Here is a 24698-nt window from a genome sequence, read left to right as displayed (position 1 = left end):
CCTGTCACCTCCAGCCTCTGCCTCCCGGGCAGCATCCACCACAGTGGCAGTCCCAGCTGGGGGGGGCCTGGTGGAGGTGGGCCGCCCTCCCTCTGGAGACAGAAAGGCAGGGCTGGCCCTTGCATTCCAGGCCTCTCGATGGTCACAAGGTTTAGAGCCCATAGGGCCCTTAAGAAAACCTCAGCGCTTAGCCCAGGGCCTGGTATATAGTAGGTGCCTAATAAGGTTTATTGACCGACTGACTGGTGGACGGGCCCCCTCTCCTCTGCCATCTCAGACCAGGGCAGCCGGGGGAAGGGCCTCGAGGCTGCGTCATTAGAGGACCCACTGAAGGGAGAATTAGCCTGTTCTCCTCAACCCCAGCGGGGCAGAATCAGGAGCCGTGGTGGATACAGAGAGCCAGACTTGGGCTCAATATAAAACCCTCCTCATCACGCAAGCTGCCTCGCAGGGGATTCGGCAGGCTGGTGGCTACTGTCAGGACGAAGGGACCGTTGGTCAAGGCTGGGCTGCCCTGGGGGCCTGTGGGAAGTCTAAGCCCTCTTCCCCAAGTTCTCCAAGACGGTCACCCTCTGGGGAATCTCGATACAAAGCTGGGGGACCCCAGGGACCATCTGCTCCATTTTATGCATAAGGAAACTGAGGCCTAGGAATAATCTGTGACTTGGCCCAGGTCACATGGGTAGGAAGCATCAGGGACGGGTCATCAGGGACGGGCCTCGAACCCAGGTCCTCTGGCTCTGGGGTCAGGGCTCTGTCCGTGGCATCATGCCCAAGCCTTCATTACGCTTTTGAGTGCCGTCTCCTCCAGAAACACGGGGTGGGGGTCGCAGGGAGCAGAGTGGGCGGGTGTCGTCCTAGAAACCCTGGCCAGCCCAAGCAGGCTCATTTCAAAGGCTAGCACCCACTTCCCTGTGGGCAGAATCAGTGTCTCGCACAGCGGCTCCGAGTCCTCATTAGCGGCTCCCCCACCTTCTTCCCCCTCCTCGCTCCCTACCCCGAGGAGGAAAAGTGGGTCAGCTGCTTCTTAGGGAGCTGCATGACAAGAGCACGGGCCCCATGTGCATCCATAGGCCTGGGTTCGAGTCCCTGCTGTGGCTCTGACTGAGTCCATCCTCCCATCCCCTCTCTGGGCCTCAATTTCTCCATCCATAAATCTGAGCAGGTTGGGGGAGGATTGGAAGAAAGAGTCTCTGAGGCCCCTTCAGCTTGAGCTCCTTTGGAATAATTGTCTGACCCCATGTCAACTCAGCGTTGCCATGGAGAAAAATGATAACTGGGGTGGGGAGAGCTCTCCATCTTAAAGGGCCAGCCGAAGGACAGAGCAGGTGGTGGGGTCCGTGAACGGTGGGAGGAGAACGTCCACGGCAGCGGAGGGCAGCCAAGCGAGTTCCCAGGGTCCCAGTGTCAGGGCAGGAAGGGGCCTCAGACAGCAGCTAGCCTAGACTCCTCTCCTTTTACAGAAAGAGAGACTGAGGCCCAAGGTCCTCTGACCCTGAATCTGGCTTCTTATGATGTCCCCGGCCCCCTGGAAATAGCCCGGCTCCTGCCGTGGCCTGAATCCTGCAGCTTGTCTGTCTTAGCAAGACTTTGCCGGGCTCTGGTGTCTTGACCAGAGTGGATGTCCAGCAACATCCCCGGCCTCTCCTGCTCCCCAGCCAAGGTCACCGTGTAGCCCAGGGCAAGACAGCCCCTTTCTCTGGGCCTCAGTGGATCGCCTCATCCTGTGCTACTCTGTGTGGATCAGCGTAGGCTGAATCAGTGGAGCGGCCTGCTATACAGAGAGCCCTGAATGCCAGGCAGAGGAGCCGTTCATCTGTGAGCCAGGGGAGGCAGGGAGTAGAAGAGAAAGAAGACTGTGTGAGCGGAAACTTTCTGAGCCTCAGTTTCCCCATCTGTGAAGTTGAGGAGTTGGCCTCCTTCGGCTCTCGTTCTGGGTCCTTGGGGATGAGGCTGGTTAAGTGTGGCCATTGTAGGAGGGAAGGTGGGAGAGGACAGAGAGGAGAGCCAGTCAGGAGGGGGCAGATCAGCCTGGTGACATTTTGACATCGATGAACAAATGAAATGACCATGAGGATCTGAGCCCAAACACACAGGCGATGGCCATCTTGAGGGGCCAGCTGGGGGCAGTTGAGTCAGGGCCTGACATTGGGGAGGTGGGGATTGACAGCCTTCCCCCTGCCATCTGCTGCCTTCTCCATCCCTATGCAAAACGGAGAAGAGAGCTGAACACAAAGGCCAAAGACCTGAGTGCAAGAAGTGACAAACTCAACCTCACTGGGCCTCAGTTTTCCCATCTATAAAATAGGGGGAATATTTATGGAGAGAGCATTCTGTTTAGAATCAGGAAGGCTTGGGTTTAAATCCTGCCTCAGACTCTTAGCGAGTCCACTCAACTTTCTGGGTCTCTGATCCTCTGTGAAATGGGAATGATCAGTAGAGCAGTGCGTATTTATGAAGCACCTACTGTGTGCACCAATGTGTGAAATTCCCTCTCCTAGTGCAGCTGGCCTGGCTCCGAGAAGGCCCTCATTTCCCGTTACAGCGCCCTTCTCACTTTGGGGCAGCGAGAGGGCCCCAGGTTTGACAGGAGGGAAGCCTGGTGGCAGCTTGCTGAAGTAAATAATGGAAGGGTCTGAGTTCAAATTCTGCCTTTGACACTAATGACCTTGACTAAATCTCTTCCTTTTCTGAGCCTCTGTCTTCTCATCTGTAAAATGAAGTAGTCTGTGAGGCCTTGTCCTCGTCGGGCTCCAAATCTCTTATCTAAGACCCTGGGGTCTACTTTGTGTATTCTCAGCACTTAGCGCAGTACCTGGCACACAGCAGGTGCTTACTAAATGCTTACTGACAGCTTGACTAAAGGGATGTGTGTCACCAGAGCCTTGGGCCTTCATAGCAGCCAGGACATTTTGGTCCAGTTGCCTTAACATTTAGTAAACGCCTGCTGTGTGCCAGGTGCTAGAGTCCAGGAGCTCACGTTCTCCTCAGGGGAGACAACATGTGGGCATCAGAATGACAGTCCCAGCTCCCCCTCTTAGGATGCGTGTGGCCTTGGGCAAGTCCCTTCCTGGGCCTCAGTTTCCCCAGGGGTACTATGAGGGGGTTGAATGAGATCCCCTCTGAGGTCCCTTCTGGCTCTAAAAGTGGAACTGCATGCTAAGACGACATAAGGGGCTGCAAGGGGATGCCATAGTGCACAGTGCCCTGGGCCTGGTGTCAGGAAGACTCATCTTCCTGAGTTCAAATCTGGCCTCAGACATTTACTAGCTATGTGACCCTTGGTGAGTCACTTCACGCTGCCTGCCTCAGTTTCCTCATCTGTAAAATGAGCTGGAAAAGGAAATGGCGAAGCATTCCGGTATCTTTACCAAGAAAACCCCACGTGGGTCATGGAGAGTTGGACACAACTGAGCAACAGGCAGTATAATGTGGTTACTCAGAGTAATGATAATAATTGTAACCATTGTAATATCAGGCAATTAGTCAATCAGCAAACACGGGCCCTTTGATGCACCCCGAAGGCCCCCTGTCCTTTCAGTTCAGGGCTGAGTCTTTGCTGACATCGACTCCGTCCCACGCCAATGTAGAGTGGGCTTTTCCCTGGGCCCTGCCCCCCACCTGGGAGGAGAGGGCAGAGAGAGCGCTGGGGACTGGAGGGCGGGGCCCCCTCGTCCCTCCGCCCCCTTCTCTGTGCCCTCCATCGCACCTTACCTAGCAGGCGTCTTGGACACCCACGTTCCTGGATCTGCAGGTCCGGGTTTCTGGGGGGTGAGCAGGAGGGGGACCAGCAGGGGGGCCGCAGCCCTGGGAAGGCTGTAGCCCCTGCTCCCCTCACCCTCCCGAAGGTGAGGGGGGCAGCCAGAGGCGGGCCTCAGCGGAGAGGGGAACTCCCAGCTGGAGGCCACGGCCCCTGCCCCTGGCCAGGCCTGAGGAGATTGGAGAACCAGGTGGGCCTGCTTCTCCTCCAGCTCTGGGAAGCTCACCCCAGGGGTCACTGCCGCCTCCCCAGGAATGCTTTGTGGAAGGGAATAGAGCACAAAGTGCTGGCCTGACCGGGAATGGAGAAAAGCTGGGAGGAGGGGGAGGGAGGGGAGCAGGGAGGGAGTGCCGGGTCCGCTAGCCAGAGGGAAGGGCTGCGGGCTGGGAGCCCAGACCCCTGGGTCCCACCCCCAGCCCTGTGTCTCTGCCAAGTCCCCTCCCAGGGGAGGCAGGGAGTAGGGGACAACAGGGAGCATGCTGGGCCGAACCCCGGGTTCAGTGTTCAGATCTTCTTGCTATCTGGGTGCCCTGAGCCCCTCTGGGCCTCAGTTTCCCCATCTGTAAAATGAGATGACTTGAGATTTGTCCATGATCTTGCAGTCTCTTAGGACCCTTCCAGAGCTGAGCCCTTTGTATGGTATGATGGAAAGCCTAGTGGGTCTGGCGTCTGAGTTCCAATCCTCTGACAGTTGCTAATGTTGTGACTTTTGACAAGTCACTTCCCTTCCTGGGCCTCAGTTTCCCCATCTGTGAGTTTGGACCAAATGCTCTGCAGTCTCTTCTGGCCTAACTCTAGAGTCCTGCTGCCACCTGGGCCTGTTTCCTCACTTGTGAAGTGAACACTAACCCTTGCCCAGCCTCCCTCAGAAAGATGTCATGAGATCGTCGACATGAAAATGCTTTGAAAGGGTTGGCATTCAATGCTTGTGAAAAGGGAGGATGCAGATGGTCCAGTCTAGACATGGGCACTGGACCAGAGTGCGTTTATTCCTTGCTTAATCCTGAGCCACAGCTCAAAAATCTAGAACTGGGAGGAGCCTCAGGGGGGCTCCAGTCCACCCTACCCCCCTCATTTTTCAGAGGAGGCGCCTGAGGTGAAGTGACTAGTACTGGTCCAAGGTCATACAGGTGGGAAGCAGCAGGGGCAGGATTTGAACCCAGGTCCTCTGACTTTGAAGCCAGTGTCGTCTCCATGCTTGACAACAATGTGAGAAAGGAAGGACAGTGTGCACTGGAAAGAAAGCTGGGTTAGGGCTTCGGAGGCTGACCAAATGTTACCTTGTGCTGGGCCACGCTGAAAGCTGTCTGAGGTCTTAGGCACAGAGGATGCCCGGAGGTTTGGTGCTACCATGGTGTTGCAAGGACGGCATTCTTGATAGCACCTTTTAAGGACTGCCCAGCCCCTTTAGGCCACTCTGGGTCAGAGAGCAGAAGGCCCTGTCACTAGGTCTAAGGAATAAAGACAGTGTCTTCACTGTTGAGATGAAGAGACAAGCCCTGCTCCCCAGAGCCCTGGAGACACTGGTTGTGGCCTTCCCAGGAGGAAAAAAAGAAGCATCCTCGGGTCACTTGGGTCCTTGGAGTGGACGTAGTTGGGACCCGCAGAGAGGACGCTGGACCCATGCCCTTCTCTGGGACAACCTCTAGCCTCCCCTTTCTCCATGTCTGCCTCCCGGCCTGAATTTAATCAAGGCTTAGGTTCTGAGAAGTGCTGAGGGGATTCTGGAGGGGACAGATATGGAAACTGAGGCCAGAGGAGTAGCCTGGTGAATGTCCCCTCAGGCTCGAGCTTGCTGGCTCCTGGTCCCAGGCTCTCTCCACCTTGCCCTGCCCCTTCCCCAAGGCTGACCAGCTCATTCCTAAGGCCCAAGTTGGAAGGGACCTCAAAGTCTGTGGAAGCCAATCCCCTCATTTTGTGGCGAAGCTGAGGCCCAGAGAGGTGAATTGATTTACCCAAGGTCACACAGGGAGTGAGTGTCAGATCTCAGACTGGAGTCCAGGCCCTCTGACCCCAGAGGCCAGGGGTCTTACCCCTGGCCCAGCTTGCCTCATTCCCTAGTTAGAGCTGGCTCTCCCGACTCCCAGGCCTCTGAGCTTCCCAGAGGCCCAATGGGCTAACCAGATTCCCTCGCTCTCCCTAGGAACGTGAGCTCAGATGGGGCAGAAGCGCGCCGGCGGCTTCGGGAATGTGACGGGCTGGTGGACGCCCTCCTTCACGCTCTGCAGTCAGCCATCGGCAAGAAAGACACAGACAACAAGGTAATGATTCCACACAGCTTGGGGTGCTTGGACGTGGGGACTGGGCTGGCCGCCCTCCCTCAGGGGCTCTCAGGACACAGGGAGCCCTCCTCCTTTGGGACAGGGGCCTCTACAGGGAAGACGAGCCCAGGCAGTATAATGGAGATCAGTCTGTCAGTCAACCAGCATCTATTGAGCACCTACTATGTGTTGGTTCTGGGAAAACCAAGAAAGGCAAAGTCATCGACCCTGGCCTCTGGGAGCTCCCGGTCTAATGGGGAAGAGGACATATAAAAAACTAGAGAGACAGAGATATAAAGAGATGCATGAGATGTAGTGTAAATGGATGGTAACCTCTGAAGGCAAGACAGAAACGAGCATTTATTAAGCACCTACTGTGTGCCAGCACTGGGGAAACCAAAAAAGGCAAACTCATTGCCCCTGGCCTCCAAGAGCTCCCAGTCTAATGGGGGAGGTGACCTATAAGTCACTAGGCTTGTATCAGGGATTAAGTGTGATTGGATGGTGACCTCAAAGGACAGGGCCTGGGTTTGAATCCCAGTTTCACTCATTATTGAGGGGGTGACCTTTGACAGGTCATTTCCTATCACTGGGTCTCAGTTTCCTCACCTGTAGTGAGGTGTTTGGACCCGATGGCCTTGGTGGTCTCTTCATCCCTGACCGGATTAGGGGCAGGGTGTTATATTTCTTTGGTCCTCACAAGTCCCCTATGAAAGCAGGGTTCTCATGTCCATGTATGAAATATTGAATCGAGTAGAATCAAGAACCAAGGGGGAGAGTTTAGAGGTCATTTTCGGCTCAATATCAAGAAAAACTTTCCTAATACTGAGCACCGTCCCAAGGGGCATGGGCAGCCTCAGCAGGTAGTGAGTTCCCCGTCACTGGAGGTCTCCAGGCAGTGGCTGGCTGGCCGGCCGTTTGTCAGGGGTGTTGGAGAGTGGCTTCTCAGGCAGGTCCAGGCTGGAGCGGCAGCTTCTAAGCTGTCTTCTAGTTCTACCGTTCTGGGATTCTGGTGGGGTTTTATTTTTAATCTGGTCAGGCCGCAGAATGAGGGGGTGAAAGAGGGGAGAAGGCTTTCTTCAGCAGCAGTGAGAGATTCTAACAGGATGGAACCTGGGCTCAGGGAAGTGGAAGAGGCTTGGAACTGAGAGTATGAGGCTGGATTAGAGGACTTTCCATTTTGAATGTTCTATCTAGAATCACTGAATTGGAAGGGGGACAGGACTTAGTCCAGAGAGTGTCAGAGATGGGAGGGGCCTGAGAACAGGGGCTGGCAGGGCTGGACGATGTCTTTGAGACTCTGATTTTCCTTTTATTCAAACCCCTTTCCGGTCCCTCTCCCCAGTCGGTGGAAAACTGTGTGTGCATCATGCGTAACCTGTCCTACCACGTGCACAAGGAGGTCCCGGGTGCTGACAAGTACCAGGAGCCCGAGGCCAGCCAGGCGGCCAGCACGGGGGCCCTGCCCCGGAGGAAGAAAGATGATGCTAGCTGTTTTGGGAGCAAGAAAGCCAAAGGTGTGTGCCTAGGGTGGCCCGCCAGGCCCCGGAGAGGGCTGGGGAGTGGGGGTGGGCTGGCTCCCTGGGCTGTAACTTACCCCCTCACCCAGCTCCTCCCAGAGTCTCAGGATCAGGCCCAGGGGCCCCCTGGCTCTCCTCACTGCCCTGACCCTCCCTGGCCCAGAGCTTTCAGAGTGGTGGAACAAAGCCTGACTTCTGGGCCCAGAGTTAACACTGTCCTCCTCAGCCCTGGCAAGTTTCTGTCTGACCACATGCCATTCGAGATGGTAGATAATGCCCTTATCCCTGTTTGACAGATGAGGGAACTGAGGCCCAGACATGCGGAGGTGACTTTCCCAGGATGGTCCCTGTGCTTCCCGTTCTCCACTCTGCCCCCTTCCTCACCTTCCCAGCCCTCTGCAGTCAGAGGGTAGCACCTCCCTGTTAGCACTTCTCCCCATCAGCCCAGGAATGGGCTCAAGCATGCTTGACATTGGCCCCCCATGGGGTGCTTTGCTTCTGCCAGAGAGAAATGCCTGGGATTTGAGGTTTAGAAGGCCAGTCTCCCTCCTGAGATTCAGGCAGGGGATTGGTGGGTCAGAGGGTGGGGGGATGCCCCCCCCAAGGTCCTCTAGGCCTTGAGGCACCCTCCCATGAGCCTGGGGTCTGTTTCCCACTTGGCCAGATTTCTTTCTCTGCATCATGAGTTGGAGGGTGACATGAGGACGTCCCAACTGGCCTGGCCCTGCCCTCAGATGGGAGAAAGCGTGGCCTCTGACAGGGTGAACCTGAGAGGGGCCTGACCTCATTCAGGGAAGCCTGACCTCTTCATATAGGGGTGGTGGGCCTACATGCTGGGGGGGCAACCATTTCAGCCAAGCTTCTCCATCTCAGACCCTAGACCCCCAGCCCCCAGAGCCCACACTGGAACAAGCAGGGAGGATGGTGGGCTCCTTCCAGGGGGGCCAGTGTTCCCCCTTCTTGGCAGGGCATAGGGCATGTCCTTTGTGCCGGGGGGGGGGCATGGCGGGAGCTGCTGAGGCCTGACCACTCCTCCCCTCCAGGGAGGGCCTCCCCCACAGTCCACCTGAGGGGCTCACACTGTTAGCTCTTTCTGTCCAGGGGGCCCCGCCCTAGCCCTCAGGCCTCACCAGGCAGCTTTCACCGGGCCTCACTTCATGCCAGTCCCTGGGGTTGAGGCCCCAGACATCCTGGATCTTCTAGGTCCCTAGGTGTGGCTTGGTTGTCTGGCTGCTGAGATCCGCTGCCTGCCTGCCTCCCCCTCCCCATTTCATCACTCCCTGCCCCCCTTCAGTGGACGCTGCCATTTGTACGCGGCTCTTTGACTCCCCTCCTCTCCTCTTCGACCCATTTCATCATACCTCATGTCTGAAGGGTGCATTTTCCAGAGCTAATTCTCGGGGAATAACAAAAAAGCAATAGTAACATTGATGCAGTGCTCACTTAATGTGCCGGGCACTGTCCTCAGCACTGTACAAATACCTCATTTGCTCCTTGCAACAACCTGGGGAGGTTGGTGCTATTATGATCCCCATTTACAGTTGAGGAAACTGAGGCAAACAGATTAAAGTGACTTGCCCAGGGTCCCACAGCCAGGAAGTGTCTGAGTCTGGGATTTCAAGTCCTGACTCTAGGCCTGGAAGTCTAACCACTGCACCACCTAGCTGCTACATGGAAAAAGAGAGTTCCAAGGGTGAGGCTTTTGAGAAGCACATAGTAGGTGATGTGTCTGTGAGTTCCCTTCCAGCTCTGACTCCAAAGTCCCAATCAGTGCACAGACAAGCAATTCCCCCCTCCCAAACTAAGAGTCCCCCTTCTCTTGGACTCGGGTGCTCAGGCCTTCCCAGCCATCCTCACTCCCCTGAGCTGGGCTGGAGGGAAGTATTGGTCCCCTCTCCTCCTGTGGTTCTGGAAGAGAAATCTGCTGCCGGTTCACACCCAAAACAGATTAGGATTCATCCACCTGGGCCTTCCAAGATGTCTTCATCGGTCCCTCTTCCAAACCTCTGCTCACTCATGGCCAGTTTCTTTGCTGGTGGTTTATTGTCCTATGGAAACTCTTAGCAAGCTGGGAAGTAGTCTAGGCATCAGGAAAAACTTCCAAACAGCTAGAGTTGTCCCAAAGTGGAATGAACTGCCGAGTGAAGTAATGAGCTCCCCGTCTCTGGGGGTATCCAAGAGCAGATGATTGTTAAGGATGTGATAGAGAGGATCCTCAGTCAGTGGACTGGACTTGAGGCCTCCTGCTTCCCCCACTTAACTCCTAAATTTCCCCTTGACTCCTAAAGGGACAACCAAGAAAGTCTATGTGGGTAAATAGGCCAGGCTTCCTTCCCATTGCTTGAGAAACTCAGAAGAACTGAGCCCAGCCTAGTGTAGAGAGAGCTGGTCTTAGCATCAGGAAGCCTCCTGCCTCTGATCTCTGAGGGCTGCATGACCCTGGACAAGTCACTGAAATGGTCAGCGCCCCCATCCATCTCTAAAATAAGAGCTTGTGTCCAGGACCCCTTAGACAGCCAGTCTGGTGAAGCCCGTGGAGCCTTTCTCAGGGTTCATGTTTTTAAATGAGTAAAATAAAATCCACAGGACTCCAGAGGGAACCATAGTGCTAAGTATAGTAAAATACAGTCATAAAAAGATAGAAAAGACAAATTCCCAGCTTTTCCCCGACTGTCAGCAGCAGAGCAGGTGGCAGCCTGTATTGGTGGAGGGACTTCCGTACCCTGATGAAGTCACAGGTGAAGACCCTCAAGCCCAGGATTCAGCCCAGCCCCCAGGGCAGTGAGACCCCCAGCATCTCAGAGCCCGCCCAGCGGGTGGCACCCTGCCCAGCCCAAGCTCCTTCCATTGGGACTCTGCAGGAGCTCATGGCTGAGGGCAGAATTCTCAGCTGCATCTGGTGGTGAAGGTGGCCAGAGTGGATCTTCCACCTGAGGCCTGCAGAGAGAGAGCCAGGAGTCGGGCGCTGGGGGAGGGCATCTGCTGGGGCCCTGCGGGATTGCCGCCTGGCCCCAGGCGGCCTGGGGGTGGGGGTGGGGAAGCCAGGCCCTTGGACTACGCCTCTCATCATCGCTCTGTATTTCTCCTTTCTACAACTCTTGTTTCCTTCTCTGCTGCTTTTCTGGTCCTAAGAGGATTGGTTCAGTCAAGGTGAGTTCTTGTGTCCTTTTCTCTCTGTTCTTTTTCCTTCCTTTGCTGTCCTGGGGCCCCTGGTGGCAGCGAGGGTCAGGCTGGAGCTGAGCTCTGGCTCACGTCTATCCAGCTCCTAATCACTGGGCGCAGCCCTGCTCTGAAGGAGAATGACAGTAGTTAAAAAAAAGTCAAGATTTGTGGTGATGAGCCTCTCTATGCTACGTTTGTCTTTCCTCAGATGAACAGTCCATCACCAGCCACACTCAAGGCATTTCTAGTTTAGTAGGACCTGCCCCAGATTGCACAGAATAACTGAAAAGCCAGAGCAGTCTCCATGTCATGACGAGGCACTAGAGGAAGCCATTAGTGGAAGAAGATGAAATTCAGTAATGATAAATGTAAAGTTCTGAACCGGGTTCAAAAAGTCAATTGCACCAATATGGAATTGGGGAGAGATGACTTGGCAAACCAATTAATTGGGAGAGGATCTGGTGGTCTTAGTCAACTGTAAGCTCAATGTGAGTCAGCAAAAAAAGAAGGCAAAAAAAAAAATCAATCTTAGACCTCACTATTAGAAGCAGAGGGTTACAATGTAGCCCTTTGACTGAATCCAGACTTCACAGAACAAAGTGTGGATTCCGTCAAAGGGCCTCCCTTGAGGACCTAGAAGGCCACATGTGGCCTCGAGACTGCAGGTTCCCCACCCCTGGCTAGAACAAGGGGAATAATGAGCTCGCTGCTGCCCCCTGCCTGAATCAAGCCCCACATGGAGAATCATGCTCTGTTCTGGCTGCTGCATTTTAGAAGAGACTTTAACAAACTGGAGCATGAGTAGGATGGGGAAGAGACAGGAGAGAAGAACAGAATATTTAGGTTGGAGAAGACAGGGTTGAAGTCTTTAAGGGTCTAGAGGCATAGGGCTTAGCCTGCTTCAGCTTGGCCCTGGAGGGAAGAAGCAGGAGCAATTGGTGGGGGTGGTGGAGAGGCACATATCAGCTTGATTGGTGGACAAGCATCTAAATTCAGCTCATCTTATGATGAGCTTCTATAGCGTCCAGTGGGCGGCCCGCAGGTCTCTGAGCGGAGGAGAGGCGCTCCCTACTAGGAGTGTTACCGAGGGAATCTTGTTGCACTGTGGGTTGTCCACGGGGGCCTTCTCATTCTGTGGCTCTAAGGAGTCCTCCTTGGGAAGCTTGGAGCCACCTGGGTCACCACAGGGATGTTGGTGCTCGGGCTCTGGCCCCAGCAGCTCTGTCTGCCTCTCATTTGAAGTCTCCTTGGTTTGCTCCCTGCTGGAAATCAGGGCTGGAGAGTAGGGAAGGTATTGAGGCCATGCCAGAGCAGAGCAAGGAGCCCCCACCTCCCAAAGGATGCCCAGCCAGCCCTCCCCCTTCTGAGGGGAAGATGTTAGTGGTTAGAGCCCCAAGCCCATTCTCTGTGGGGCATCCCCTTAATGCCACCTGGTTGTGGTGCCAAAGCCCCAGGGTGCCATTTCCCTGGCAGGCTGTTCACTAGCCTCCCTCTGATCTTCTCTTGTAGAGCTGAACTTTCCCCTGTGTAACTCCAAGCTGGAGGTTCCCTTGAATTTTCCCCCGGCCCCTGGTGGCCTTTATCCCTAGGTCCCTTTGAATTGGTGAGACTGAGAGGGCAGACTCCCCCGGACCTGCTTCTGCCCTCAGCCTACTAAAGCTTTCCAGTTCATCATTTTCATGTGATTTATGCCACCTGTGCACCTTGGTGGGTTCAGGCCACCCTGACCTAGGAGCACCAGAAAGAGTAGGGAGCAGACCTGGCTTTGTTACCATGTTCAGGCATTTACCTGCTATTTAATTGCAAGCAAGTTGCTGAACCTTCTTGTGTCTCTATTTCCTCATCTCTAAAATGGGGGTGATGATACACTGAAGCCCAGTGAGATCATAGGCGTGGCACAGTAGGTAGAGACTTATCTTCCTGGGTTCAAATTTGGCCTCAGACACTTCCTAGCTGTGTGACCCTGGGCAAGTCACTTCATCCTGTTTGACTTAGTTCCTCATCTGTAAATTGAGCTGAAAAAGGAAATGGCAAACCACTCCAGTATCTTTGCTGAGAAAACCTCAAATGCGGTCACAGGGAGTTGAACACTACTGAAATGCCTGAACCATAACTCCCCAAAGGGCATTTGGGGTGATGTGTGTTTGTAAATCTTAAAATGCTGTTTTAAAATACTATCATTATTCAGGTTTGTAACTTTTTTAGAAAACGCTTTTCGTACCTTTGTAGGTACGAAAGTGTAGGGCCTGACATCACTCCATTACCTTGGCTCAGGGCTAGAGGGCGAGGACTCTGGAAGGGCTAAGAGACTGTTTCTGATTCAGTAGCTAGTAGGAGGCCTTCAGAAGAAGGGCCTGGTTAGGAATTGAGTTCAGCACCATGGCTAGTGGAGCACCCTTCTTGGCTAGAGCCATGGCTGGGGAAGGCAGGTCAATTTCAGCAGGGCTGTAGTTGAACTCTAAGGCCTGCCTGATTGGGAGCTTGGGGCTGGGGGTGTGGGGGAAACACTGCTACCCTTCTGTGTGTCAGGCTCAGCCAGAGCCAGGCTGGCAGGCAGGGGAGCTAGGTGTGTGCCTATATTGTCCCTTTCCTTCTGTGGCATTGGGTGCTTTCCCTTTGTCTGGGGGCCAGCCTTGTAGGACAGACAAGTCAGGAATAATGAGGCCTTCCTTGGGTTGTATCTTGGAGATCTAGACTGCCTGCCCTCTAATTCCCAGGCAGGTTGCAAAGCCCCAGTTGGAGCCCTTGAGGTGGGGATGGGGCATCTGCTTAGAAAAAGGCCTCCCTCCCTTTTGTCCTGGCAGGGCCTGCAGCCCATCTTGGGGCTACCCTTGGCCATTAGCTGCCTTTCCTCTTAGCAGATGCCTTCTTGGGAGGCATTAAAATTGTATTCTCTTGCAGGCAGGGGCCTCTCCTCTATGTGAGATTATTAAGAGTCTGGGGACTTTGGCACAGATCGGAGGTTAAGCTCCTAGGTTAGGTGGACTCTCAGGCTGGCTGCACTTCTGCTCCCCACCTGGTAATTACTGGATGTTCCAAAGGGAGAGATTTTCATGCAGAGCTGGTATCAATGCGGGTCAATCCAATTCAGTTTGGGGACGCAGGCAGTTTTCATCGAACGGGCCTGGGCAGGGAGTTGGGACAGCCTGGGTTCTGGGTTTAGCCAAGCTGCTGCATGACCCCTGGCTCTCTGCACCTCAGTTTCCTCATCTGAAGACCTGATGAGCAGGGTGGTACCATGAGAAGGTTACTGGCAGAATCTGCCTTCAGATGCAGCCTGGGTAACCTTGGGCACATCACACTTCCCCTCCTAGGGCCTCAATTTCCTCATCTGTAAAATGGAGGGGAGGGGATAGACTTCTCTATAGCTAGGACTCTAGACTACCTGTCAGGTTCCTCCCAGCTCCAATGTTCTGTATTTTGAATGCAGCTTAATCCAAGCCCATGCAAATCGACAAAACACTCATTCCCCTAAGCATACACCGTGTGCCAGCCCAGCCTCTAGGATGGGGTGCAGAGGTAAAGAGAGCTCAGCCTCTGCCCTCAAAATGCTTCTCATCTAATAGGGAAATGGCCAGATATGTGATTTCTTTGGCACAGAACTCCCAGATGAGACAACTCCCTCCACCAATACAGGTTACCACCTGCTCCCCGACTTTAGAGAACCCTAAAAGGCTAAGGTGATTTGTCCAAGTTAACACAGCCTGTATTTGTCAGAGGCTGGGCCTGAACCCAGGTCTTGCTGACTCCAGTGCTGGGTTTATACCCTGTGCCACACTGCTTTTCCTACTACTTAATCAGAAGGCAGAAAATAGGAGTGTGATAGGAGAAGGAATGTGATGAAGGCAGAGGAGTGGCCAAGGCCGGGGAGCTGGTTGACTTGAAGGAAATAGGGAGGGCTGCCCAGAGAAGGAGGCAGGCCCACTTTCTGCTGAATCCATTTCCTCATCTATCAAGGAATAGTGGCCGAGGGAAGGGCTGTCCCCATCAGGTTGACCACAGGGAGTGGGGGGGATTGTTAGCCCCAAAAGCTTGTAAAACCATCAATTGGGGTGCCCCCCATTTGTAGTTAGCCACAATGATGAAACCACAGGTTCTGAGGAGACCAGCAGCCCTCTCTGCTCTGAGCCGCAATCAGAAGAGAGAACCCCAGACTCTGTAGCTGCCAGGGATATAATGGAGCAGGCCAGGACTCCAGCCATGCTGGTCAGCTCCTGGTGCCCTGGCCTGGCCTTTGTCAGAGAGAGCTAGGAGGCTTTGGAGGCGCCCCTGGTGGTCACAGAGCTCCCTGCAGAGGGAGGAGGAGAGGGAGAGATGCAGAGGAAGCAGTAACTAGGAGAAAGGCAGCTGGCAGCTCCAGGCTGGGGTCATGGCTTTATGGGTTCAGAGACTCCATTTCAGCTGCCCGCTCAGCAGGGATTGGACTGTGGTGAGCTGGTGTGAGTGAGGCAGACTCCTAGGGATGGGCCGTTCCTTCCCGCTCACTGGGGGCCCAGGCCAGTCCCAAGAACCAGGGGGTCTTATCTTCGTGGAGGGGGGAGGTCCTCCCTCAGCAAACACCATGAAGTATTGGAAAGAGCTGTTCTCTGAGCAGATCTTCCTGATTTTCTGAATTAACCTTATGTTACCCTCCTCTTCAAAGCACCAGTCATTTCTAAAAGGAAAGGAAACAGGTGATTTCTACAGCAGGATTATGGCTTCAAAAATTAGAAATCGGGTTACGAGACCAAGCTGGGTGACCTTGGACCAGTCATTTCTTCCCGTTGGGCCTCAGTTTCCTCATTTGTAAAATTGAAGGCATTAAATTAAACTATTTCAAAACTTCCTTCCAGCACTTAAAAAAGCCTTATGCTCCTCTATTCTGAGATGGTTTCCACCTTTTTTAGTGCTGGGCATGGTGGCTGGTGCCTTGGACTTAGAGTCAGGAAGACCTAGGGTCCAGTTCCATTTTAGATACTTTACTTGCTGGATGACCCTGGGCTGGTAGTTTGACCACTCTCAGACTGAGTTATGTAGAAGATTAGGAGGAGGGGCCGATTCGTATCACCCTGGGATGCTGGCCACAAGTCAGGAAGACCTGGAATCAGCCTGTCCCAGACACTTACTAGCTGACTGGCCTAGGCAGATCAGTTCATCTTTCTCAGCCTTGCTTTCCTCATGTGTAGAATGGGGGTGAGAGGCAGCAGGGCACAGCCCACTGAGGCTTGGGCTCGGAGTCAGGAGCACCTGAAGGTCTGATTGGACTTCCCTGAGAGGTGTCTTCCTGAGACTTATCTGCTCCTTCCTAGGAGTGCTGTGGTCTGTGGCCAACCCAGAGAGAGAGACAAACACGACACGGATGACCCGTGTTAGCCTGGGTCACACTCTTGACGGAAGTCAGCACCAGGGAGATGTGGTCACTGGGGAGAGCAGATTCTCAGTTTGAAGCTTCCTGGGAGAGCAGGGACCAATGAGGACAGCAGGTGTTGCCAGGAAGCAGTTAGCGTCCTGCCTCAGACACTTCTCATCTGGGCGGCCCTGGACAGGTCACTCTGAGCCTCGGTGTCCTCATCTGTAAAATGGGGGTTGGACTCCAAGATCCTTTCCAGATGGGAAAAATACATGTGCCTGTGGAGCTCAGATCTTTCAAATCAAACCTTGTCCCTCTGCCCCCCTGCCCCAGGGACATAGTGATGCTCTAGACTTTTGGGGGGTTCAACATTCTAGGTCACCAGAACCTGCCTAGGGAGTTAAGGAGAAGCTTGAACCCGTGATTGCATTAGCTGGGGAACTCCAGGCATGGAATCTCCCTGATCAGCAGTCTTAGAGAATCATCCGACTCACTGAGAGATAGACTGACTTGCTCCAGCCTCGTAGCTACGGGGAACTTGAACACAGGTCTTGCTGACTCCAAGGCAGGCTCTCAGTTTGCACTTACACCACTCCAGCTCTCCCTCAGGTTATAGGCTTGCATGTCTTCGCATCTAAGGATTTAGAACTAAAAAGGACCAAATTAATTAGCAAGCATTTATTAAGTACCTACTGTGTGCTGAGCACGATGCTGTCTCTGGAGATACAAAGACAGGAGTGAGACAGTGTTTGCCTGACTAAGGCAGGTGCTCCGGCCCTAGGGCAGTAAGCTTGGCAAAGCCTAGGACCCCTGCTCAGCAGAGGACTTCAGTGCAGGAGGCAAAATACATAGGATTACAAAGGACACCAATTCTATTGCAATATAATATGGGTGCCAGGTTAAGAACCTGGTACCGAAGGCATGCAGTACCTTCATGTCAGAGAGCACAGGGCTAGGCAGTCAATATCACAGGAAAGTGAGTGGAACCGTAGAGAAGGCAGGTGGTGAGATGCTGGTGCTGGCTAGGCTCTGGGGATTGGCTAAGGGGGGAGGCATGAAGACCTGATAGCCTAGGACTCATGGGAAGATTGACTCACCCTCTCTGATCTGGGTAACTCAGCCCCAGCTGAGATCCACATTGGCTCCCTGGGGTTGCAGGAGGAGAGGGATGAGGTTCCTTCACAAGGGGCAGACAGGGCAGATGGCAAGGACTATTGGAGATCATATACCTGTACAGGAAGTGGTATGGACTGCCCATTTCCTCACCAACTCTGGGAGTTCAATCTAACCAAATACAATTTTATGAATTCCTTTTCTTGGCGGATTCAATCACCAGCACACAGTGGATGTCACGGGAAAGGCAGGGGCTTTCCAGAGAGGACCCTCGCTCACTGCCTCGAGGGCAGACCCCAGGCTGGGGGCCAGGGTCCCTATGTTCTGTTCTTGGCTCTGTCACTCCTCCAGCCTGTTGTTTCCCCTCTCTTAATCTCAGTTTCCTCACCTGTAAAAGGAAGGAATTCACTAGAATGGGAGGAAGGCAATGGAGTGATGAAGGGTCCAGAGTTCGGGTCATGCCAGGAGTGTCTAAGGGAACCAGGGATGCTTAGCCTAGAGAGGAGAAGATTGAAGGGGAACTGAAGAATTATACCAAGGGAGGATTCAATCTGAGGAGGGGGAATTGACCTTGTTCTGAGGGGAATGCAAGCCAAGGCAATGTCAGGAAAAGGTTCCTAAGGATGTGAGCCATCCCCAAGTGGAGTGGGCCACCCTGGGAGAGAACTCACCTCGCCCCCAGGAGATGTCTGCAAGCCGAGGCTGGGGAAGCCTTGGGGGGAATATGGGAGAGGGGACACCTGTCCTGCTGTGGCTCAGACTCAATGGCCACTGTTACTCTGGGGAGCCCGTGGAAGTATAGCCTGAGATCCCTCCCAGCTCTGGCAGTCTCTGTTCTGTGTTCTGAGGGCCTTCCCCACTCAGAATTGTGCTCTGATGTTCCACGTTCTAACATCCCTCTTAATTATGTCATTTGACGTTCCGTGTTCTAAGACCCCTCCCAGCCCTGATATCCCCTGTTCTCAGGTTCCCCCCACCCCTTGCTCTCATATCCCCTATTCTCTGGCCCCTCCCAGACCTGGCATTCTATGATACATCATGCCAGCAGAAAGTCTCTTAACGTCAGAAGATCTGGGTTCAAATTCTAGGTCAGACTCTTCCTTCCTGTATGATCTCAGACAAATCCTTTAGTGTTTCTGAGCCTAAGTTTCCTCATCTGTAAAAGGAGAGGCTTCTGCTCTAAGTGATCTTGAGGACCCCTACAATTTGACTCTGCTGATCTAAGAGTCCCACATGACCCTTCAGCGTACTGGGCCTCAGTTTCCTTCTCTGTAACACGAGGGGGCTGGACCAGATGACTGGTGTGATGCTGGAATCCTGCATGAAGTATAATACAAGCTCCATCGGTCTATATTCCTCACGGGCTGAAGTAATCAGTCTCTGCCCAAAGTTGATACAGCCTCAGAGAAGGTTCTGGTCCCTGCCTGGGGTGATCCCTGTGTCAGCAGGGGTGGGGAGGGCCCCTCCGGATGTAACAAAGTCATGGGGGGGGTCTTCCCACACCCTCCCCCCTGTCCCTTTGGCTCAGTCTGAGCTGGGCTGACCTGTTGGTGATTCTGCCCCTCAGGCCCCAGAGGCCGCATCCTCCCTTCCTGACCCAGGGCTAGGTGTGGAAGGATCCAGGTAGGAGGGGTGAGGAGGGGGCTTTGGCTTTCCTGTTTGGGCTTAAACCCTGCCACTGGACACCTAGTGGTTGGTGACTGTGGTCCAGTCTCTTCCCTTCCTCATCCTTTCCTGGGCTCCATCACTCCCCAGCTGTGGTCCGTGGGAAGTTCACTTCAATCCTTCGGTCAGCTTAGACTTTCTGAGCCTCAGTCTTCTCATCTGGACAATGAGGACCCTTCTAGTACCAACCTCCACAGGCTGTGGTGGGAGAAACAGAGTCAGCCTTCAAGGGCTCAAGGAATGGGAGCAGCTACAGCTGGTTACCTGTCCTCCTGCCTGCCCCCTTCCCTGGGGCTGACAGTCCAGTGTCTCTTGTCCATCAGTCAGTCCACAAGCATTAAGCACCTACTATGTGGCAGGCACTGTGTCCTTTCTCAGACTCACCCTCTGGCTGCAGCCCATCCCCTCCCCTCCCTGAGCTTCTCTGAAGACTCTGCTTCCTGATGATTTAACATTTCGTAGGCTCTAAGCTTAGAGAGAACTCATTTCCAGTCTAGAAGATACCCATCCAGCCCCAAGTCCCACAATGAGGCCAGCCCCCTTCATTTGATGAAAATGGGAAAGCCGATCCCAGAGAGGGAAAGGAGGGTCCCAAGGTCACACAGCAAGAGTCTGTGGCAGCCACACGCATCCCTCGCTGGACCCCTTTAAACTGCAGACTTCAGGATTGAGGAGGGCTCCTTCTGGCTCTGAGTCTTCAGACCCAGTATTCCCCTGACCAATTAGGAGCACTTTGTCCACCCTGGGCTCCAGGTCCCACCCCCAGGAATCTGATGACGGCTCCCCAGCCCTCCAGCCTGGTACAGGGGCTAGCCCTGCCTTCTGACACCAGCCCTGCTCCAGGGACCACCCAGGCTGATGACGGGACAGCTGGGCCCTCCCTAGGGCTCCCTGACTGAGGCTCTGGAAGAGGGATGGGAGAGGGAGAGCTGGTGTTACTCCTCTTCTCAAGAGCCTCCTTCGTCTCCCTACTGCCTGCCAGATACAGCACAAACTCCTGGACCTGGTGTTCAAGGCTCTTTGCCCTCTGGTGCCCCGCCACCCTACCTTTTCAGCCTCATTGCACATTCCTGCTATTCTCCGGCCAGCTTGGAGAGCTCTCTCTTTCTTCTACATACGTCCTATGCTTTCCCACCCCCACACTTTTGGCCAACACCATTCCTACTCCAGTATTGCCCTCCCCACCAAGTCCACCTGATGAATTCCTCCCCGTCCTAAATATCCCTCCCCCAGAGAGCCTTCCCTGGCTTCATTAATCAGCCGCAGCCTTTTCCCGGATAAACCTGATCCCTTCGGTTGTACGTCTGTGGTCTGTTTATCGTGTGGACATACTCCATGTGGTCCCTTCGTTGGCGTCATGTTCTTCCACTGAGGGCAAGGATCTCCTGTCCCCAGGATCATTGGGCACTTCCCCAAAAGCCAGGCCATAAGAATGACGGATGGGCCATCATGGCTGTTGTGGGCCTAGAAGGGACCTTCTCACCCTTTCTTTCTTTTGGTTTGCTTTTTTACAGGAAAAAAGAACGGGGGCATGGACAGGAACTTTGATACCCTTGACTTACCCAAGAGATCCGAGTCGGCCAAAGGTAAACAGGGGCCGCTGGGAGCCGTGGGGTCTGGAGAAGGGGGACATCCTCGGGCATTCCTGCTGCCCTCACAGCTTCCCTGCCTGTCACCAGGAGTGCCAGCTCTAGGTGCGTGGGCAAACCCAGAATTTGGGGGCCCTCATCACCTGAGAGTCCCCATCTCGTCTCTGTGCTAGAAGAGCCTTCAGAAGTCAGGCAGGCAAAGAAAACCCTTATTAAGTGCCTGCTGTGTGCCAGGCCCTGTGCTAAGCACTGAGTATACAAAGAAAGGCGAAAGGCAGCCCCTGATGTGGGACACAGCCAGTGGACAACCACGTTTGCCACATGCGGGAGAAATTGGAAATGACCCCCAGAGGGAAGCAGGGCAGCTGGCCCCAGCCTTGTCTGACTGAGGATCCCCTCTGCCCCAGAGCCAGCAGTCCTCCAGGCTTTGGCTAAAAACCCCTGAGAAGGGGAACCCCCATCGCAACCAAGGTAGTTCTCAGCACTCTGCCTGCTGCTTGTCCCCTCAAAGGCAACTGGGTCACCACAGAGCGCTGCTCTTGGAGTCAGCAAGACCTGAGTTCAAGTCCTGCCTTAGATACTTACTAGCTGGAAGACCCTGGACTAGTCACTTAACCTCAGTTTCCCCATTGGCAAAATGGAGATTATCATATCACTCGCTTCCCAGGGTTGTTGTGGGGATAAGTGAGATAACGGATGCAAAGCACCTTACAAACCTTAGCATACTCTGTATAGCCTGTCGACGATAACAATGGTGGTCCCGGCTCTTCCACAAGGAGAAGAAGTGAGCTGAGAGTAGGTACTTTCTCCCCCAGTGAAGGCAGATTTCAAGGGAAAGGAGACAATCTAATCCCTTATTTTACAACAGAAGAGACTGAGGCCCAAAGACATGGCAAAGGTCTCACAGGTTAGAGATAATGGGAGTGGCTGAAGCAGAATTGGAACCCAGGTCCTCTGGCTTAAGCACCAGGCAGGACATCAGGCTACCTCCCATGTCAGAAGCTGCCGGTTGAATATGAGGTTCTCAGGTTCTAATGCTTTCAAACTGAAGACCCTCTGAAGTTTTAAGATTCTGTGTGTCTCTTTTAGAACACTGGAAATACAGAACTTTAAATGCTGGAATCTAGAACTTCAGAAACACAAAATCAAAATGCTAGAACCTTAGAATGTTATAACAGCTGAAACACAGATTCTCAAAACATTAGAAATATAGAAGATTCAAATCTAGAACCTTAGAAATACACAATCTGAAAATGACAGACTATTAGAACGTTAGAAATACTGAATTTTTAAATGTTATATATGGTGGTTCTCTTTTCTAGCACATCCACGTGACTCCTCCTTACAATACCCCATAATTTTCCCTTCTAACAAAGTATCAGCAAGCTAGCAGATTCCCATAATGGGACCAGGTCTGCCAAGATGGCGCCTTCCATGCCTAGGGGCCATCATCATTGTTATGGAGGGGCAGCTAAGTGACTCAGGGCATTGCATCAGGAAGACCTGGGTTCAAATCTCACTTCAGTCACTAACTAGGTATGTATCTACCTCAGTTTCTTCAACTGTAAAATTAAGATAATGCCTCCCAGGTCTGTTGTGAGGATCAGATGAAATAATATTTGTGAAGTGCTTAGAACAGCACCTGACAGTAAGCACCATATAAATAAATGCTAGCTATTAGTGTTATTATGACTTCTCTTCAAAGAGGTGGGAGATATATATGGGCAGGTGTAGCCCATTGGGTTGATTTATTTATTTATTTATTTTTTGGGCAGGGAATTGGGGTTAAGTGACTTGCCCAGTGTCACACAGCTAGAGTGTTATGTGTCTGAGGTCAGATTTGAACTCAGGTCCTCCTGACTCCAGGGCCGGTACTCTATCCACTGCACCACTTAGCTGACCCTGGGTTGATTTATTTTGCCCAAGTCACCTGCCTAGGGTAGTGCATCAGAGGCAGGCCTTGGCCCTATGCCATGAAGTCCATCTACTTTCTTTTACAGAGGGGGAAACAAGTCCAAGTGGGATCAGAGGCATGATTTGAACTCAGTTCCTCTGATTCTGAGACCAGATTCCTCTCCACTTTACCACAGCTGCCTCTCTTTCTAATAATATCTAGCAGTTCTCTAGTGCATTAAGGTTTGCTGAGTGTTTTACAAATATCTCCTTTAGTTCCTACAACAACCCTAGGAGGCAGATGCTATTATTATCCCCATTTTACCAATGAGGAAACTGAGGCAGAGAGGCTTAGTGATTTGCCCAGGGCCACACATCTAGTAAGTGTCTGAAGTAGGATTTGACCTCAGGTCTTCTTGCACTGCCCACTAAGCCGCCTAGCTGTCTTATCGTTGTCATTATTATGAAGTGTGCCTCTGCAGATGGGGCTCTTCACTGGTGGTCCATGAACTTGCTTTGTTAATATTTTGATCATCGTATTTCAATGTGATTGGTTTATAATCTTTGTATTTTACTTTGTGCATTTAACAACGTGATTCTGAGAAGGGGTCGTCCAAGGGCCCTGCTCCACTGGACTGAGTGTCCAAGGGGTCGATGACCCAGCAAAGGTGAAGATGCCCCTGCTCCATGGGTTACTTAGGAGGAAAGTGGGGTGTAGTGGGAGAGCAGAGTCCTGGGCCCCAAAGCAGGAGACCCGGGTTCCAGCCCCGAGGCTGAGTCTCCAGCTGGTGTAACCGTGGGTGGTCAGCTCAATCCTGGGCACTGAGCCTCTTTCTTATCCTGTCAAATGGGGAAAATAGTCCTTGTGCTAGTTTTGAACAAGCTCTGAGCACCTTAAAGGGATGGAGAAATGGGAGCTGGGACACTATTGTCACTTGGGAGGCGCTCTAGAAGTGGGAGGCGTTGTAAGCTGGCCCTGGCCCTCAGCGCTCCTGCCCCCTCTCCTTGGGCACATTTCCAGCATCAGGGCTCCTTCCTCACTGGCTTTTGTTCAGCGCTCACTTCAGAAAGCAGGTCAATGCTGAGAGATGGAGGGAGGGAGGGCATCCAAGGAACCAGAGGCTCAGACCAGGAGGGATGCTGCTGTTGCCATGGTGATGGTGTTCCTGGAGACCGGCTTCCTTTCTGCCATCTCTCTCTCTGGCCCAGAGTGCCCAAGGTGGGGGTGGGAGAGCAGAGGGGACGCATGGGCCCTGCTTGGCTCTGGCCTAAAGACAGAGCCTGGATGGACCAGGGGTGATGCCAGCCCTCGGGGTGGGGTGGGGGAGGGCACCATCTTTCTGGGGGAGCCTCAAACAGGTCTTGGGCCATCTCTGCCCAAGAGCAGCTTTCTAGGACTGCAGGGCCCTAGAGTCATAAGGGACCTCACAAGCCATTAAATCCTCCTCTCATTTTACAGAGAAGGAAACTGAGTCCTGGGGAGGACAACTGTCTTGTCCAAGGTCACACACAGGGTCATAGATCTGTTACTGGAAAGGTCAATTATGTGTGTAATCAACAGAGCACTAACCCTCACAATAGCCATATGAGGTAGTTGTTACTATTGGCCCCATTTTGTGGATGAGCAAACTGAGTCTCACAGAGGTGTTAAGTGACTTCCCCAATCACAGAGGTAATAAACATCTTGAGTCAGAATTTGAACCCAGGTCTTCAGCACTGCATCCACTGCTCCCTGCTGACTGCTGCTTCGTTGAATCCTTTGCTGATCCCCCAGGTGGGGGTCCCCTCCTCTCCTCCCAATCCCCTGGATCTATCTTGTATGTGCCTATGACATTACATGTCATCTCCCCCAGCTGGGCTGCAAGCTCTCTGAGGAAAGGAACAGGTTTCACTCTGTCTTTGCCTGCCTGGAGTCGAGCACACATTAGGTGTTTAATGCATGCTCATTGTATTGATTTAATCAATTGAAATGAGAGTCCAGAGCAGGAAGCTGAGTTATCTTAATAAAATTGAAAACAAGCCAGGCTCAAGGCTGGAAGAAGGTCAAGGGACCAGTTGGCAAGGAAATATCAGCATGATTGGGGCTGGACAAGAAGCAGTCTGCTTCAGGTGGGGAGGACTTCAAGGGATGAGGTCCTTGTCCAGCCTGCTGTGAGCTTGAGCAGAGGGTCTGACTGTGACCCATCGCCCAGGAGCGGGGCTGTGCCTTCAGCCGTGGACAGCTCCGGCTGCTCTTCTCTGCTAACTGCTGTCTCTCTGCTGCCCCTGGTGGAGAGCAGGTGGGTGGCCATCATCAGGGTCCGAATGACTGATTTATTCCCCTGGACCCCTGGGAACAATCAGTGAAAGTCAGCAGGGAGGGAGATTTCAGCTCTGTGGGTCTAAGATGGGATTCTTGTTCAGGCC

At 53.3% G+C, this 24698-nt stretch overlaps 1 protein-coding gene and 1 long non-coding RNA gene across 12 annotated transcripts in view; one reads left to right on the top strand and one right to left on the bottom strand.

Annotated features, from left to right (window-relative positions):
• ARVCF (ARVCF delta catenin family member) overlaps positions 1–24698 on the top strand; it is a 370319-nt gene that overhangs the window by 311018 nt on the left and 34603 nt on the right. For 9 of the 11 annotated variants that reach the window (XM_020996305.2, XM_078154468.1, XM_020996308.2 and 6 more), the window contains 4 exons: positions 5904–6021; positions 7367–7538; positions 10674–10691; positions 20325–20396. In XM_020996305.2, the coding sequence (XP_020851964.1) occupies positions 5904–6021; positions 7367–7538; positions 10674–10691; positions 20325–20396 (380 nt within the window). The remainder of the gene's footprint in view (positions 1–5903; positions 6022–7366; positions 7539–10673; positions 10692–20324; positions 20397–24698) is intronic. The other 2 variants (XM_078154469.1, XM_020996304.2) reach the window with 1 other exon arrangement.
• On the bottom strand, positions 16115–17886 carry LOC110215117 (uncharacterized). Its single transcript, XR_002326430.2, has 3 exons — positions 17817–17886; positions 17262–17533; positions 16115–16680 (listed from the first exon to the last, which is right to left on the bottom strand). It is a non-coding gene; the product is annotated as an uncharacterized LOC110215117 (long non-coding RNA).

This window comes from Phascolarctos cinereus, unplaced genomic scaffold, assembly GCF_003287225.1.
Source record: "Phascolarctos cinereus isolate Bilbo 61053 unplaced genomic scaffold, phaCin_HiC Scaffold_4;HRSCAF=312, whole genome shotgun sequence".
Lineage (NCBI taxonomy): Eukaryota > Metazoa > Chordata > Mammalia > Diprotodontia > Phascolarctidae > Phascolarctos > Phascolarctos cinereus.
Note: the sequence above shows the minus strand (reverse complement) of the source record. Positions and strands in the feature narration are given on the sequence as shown.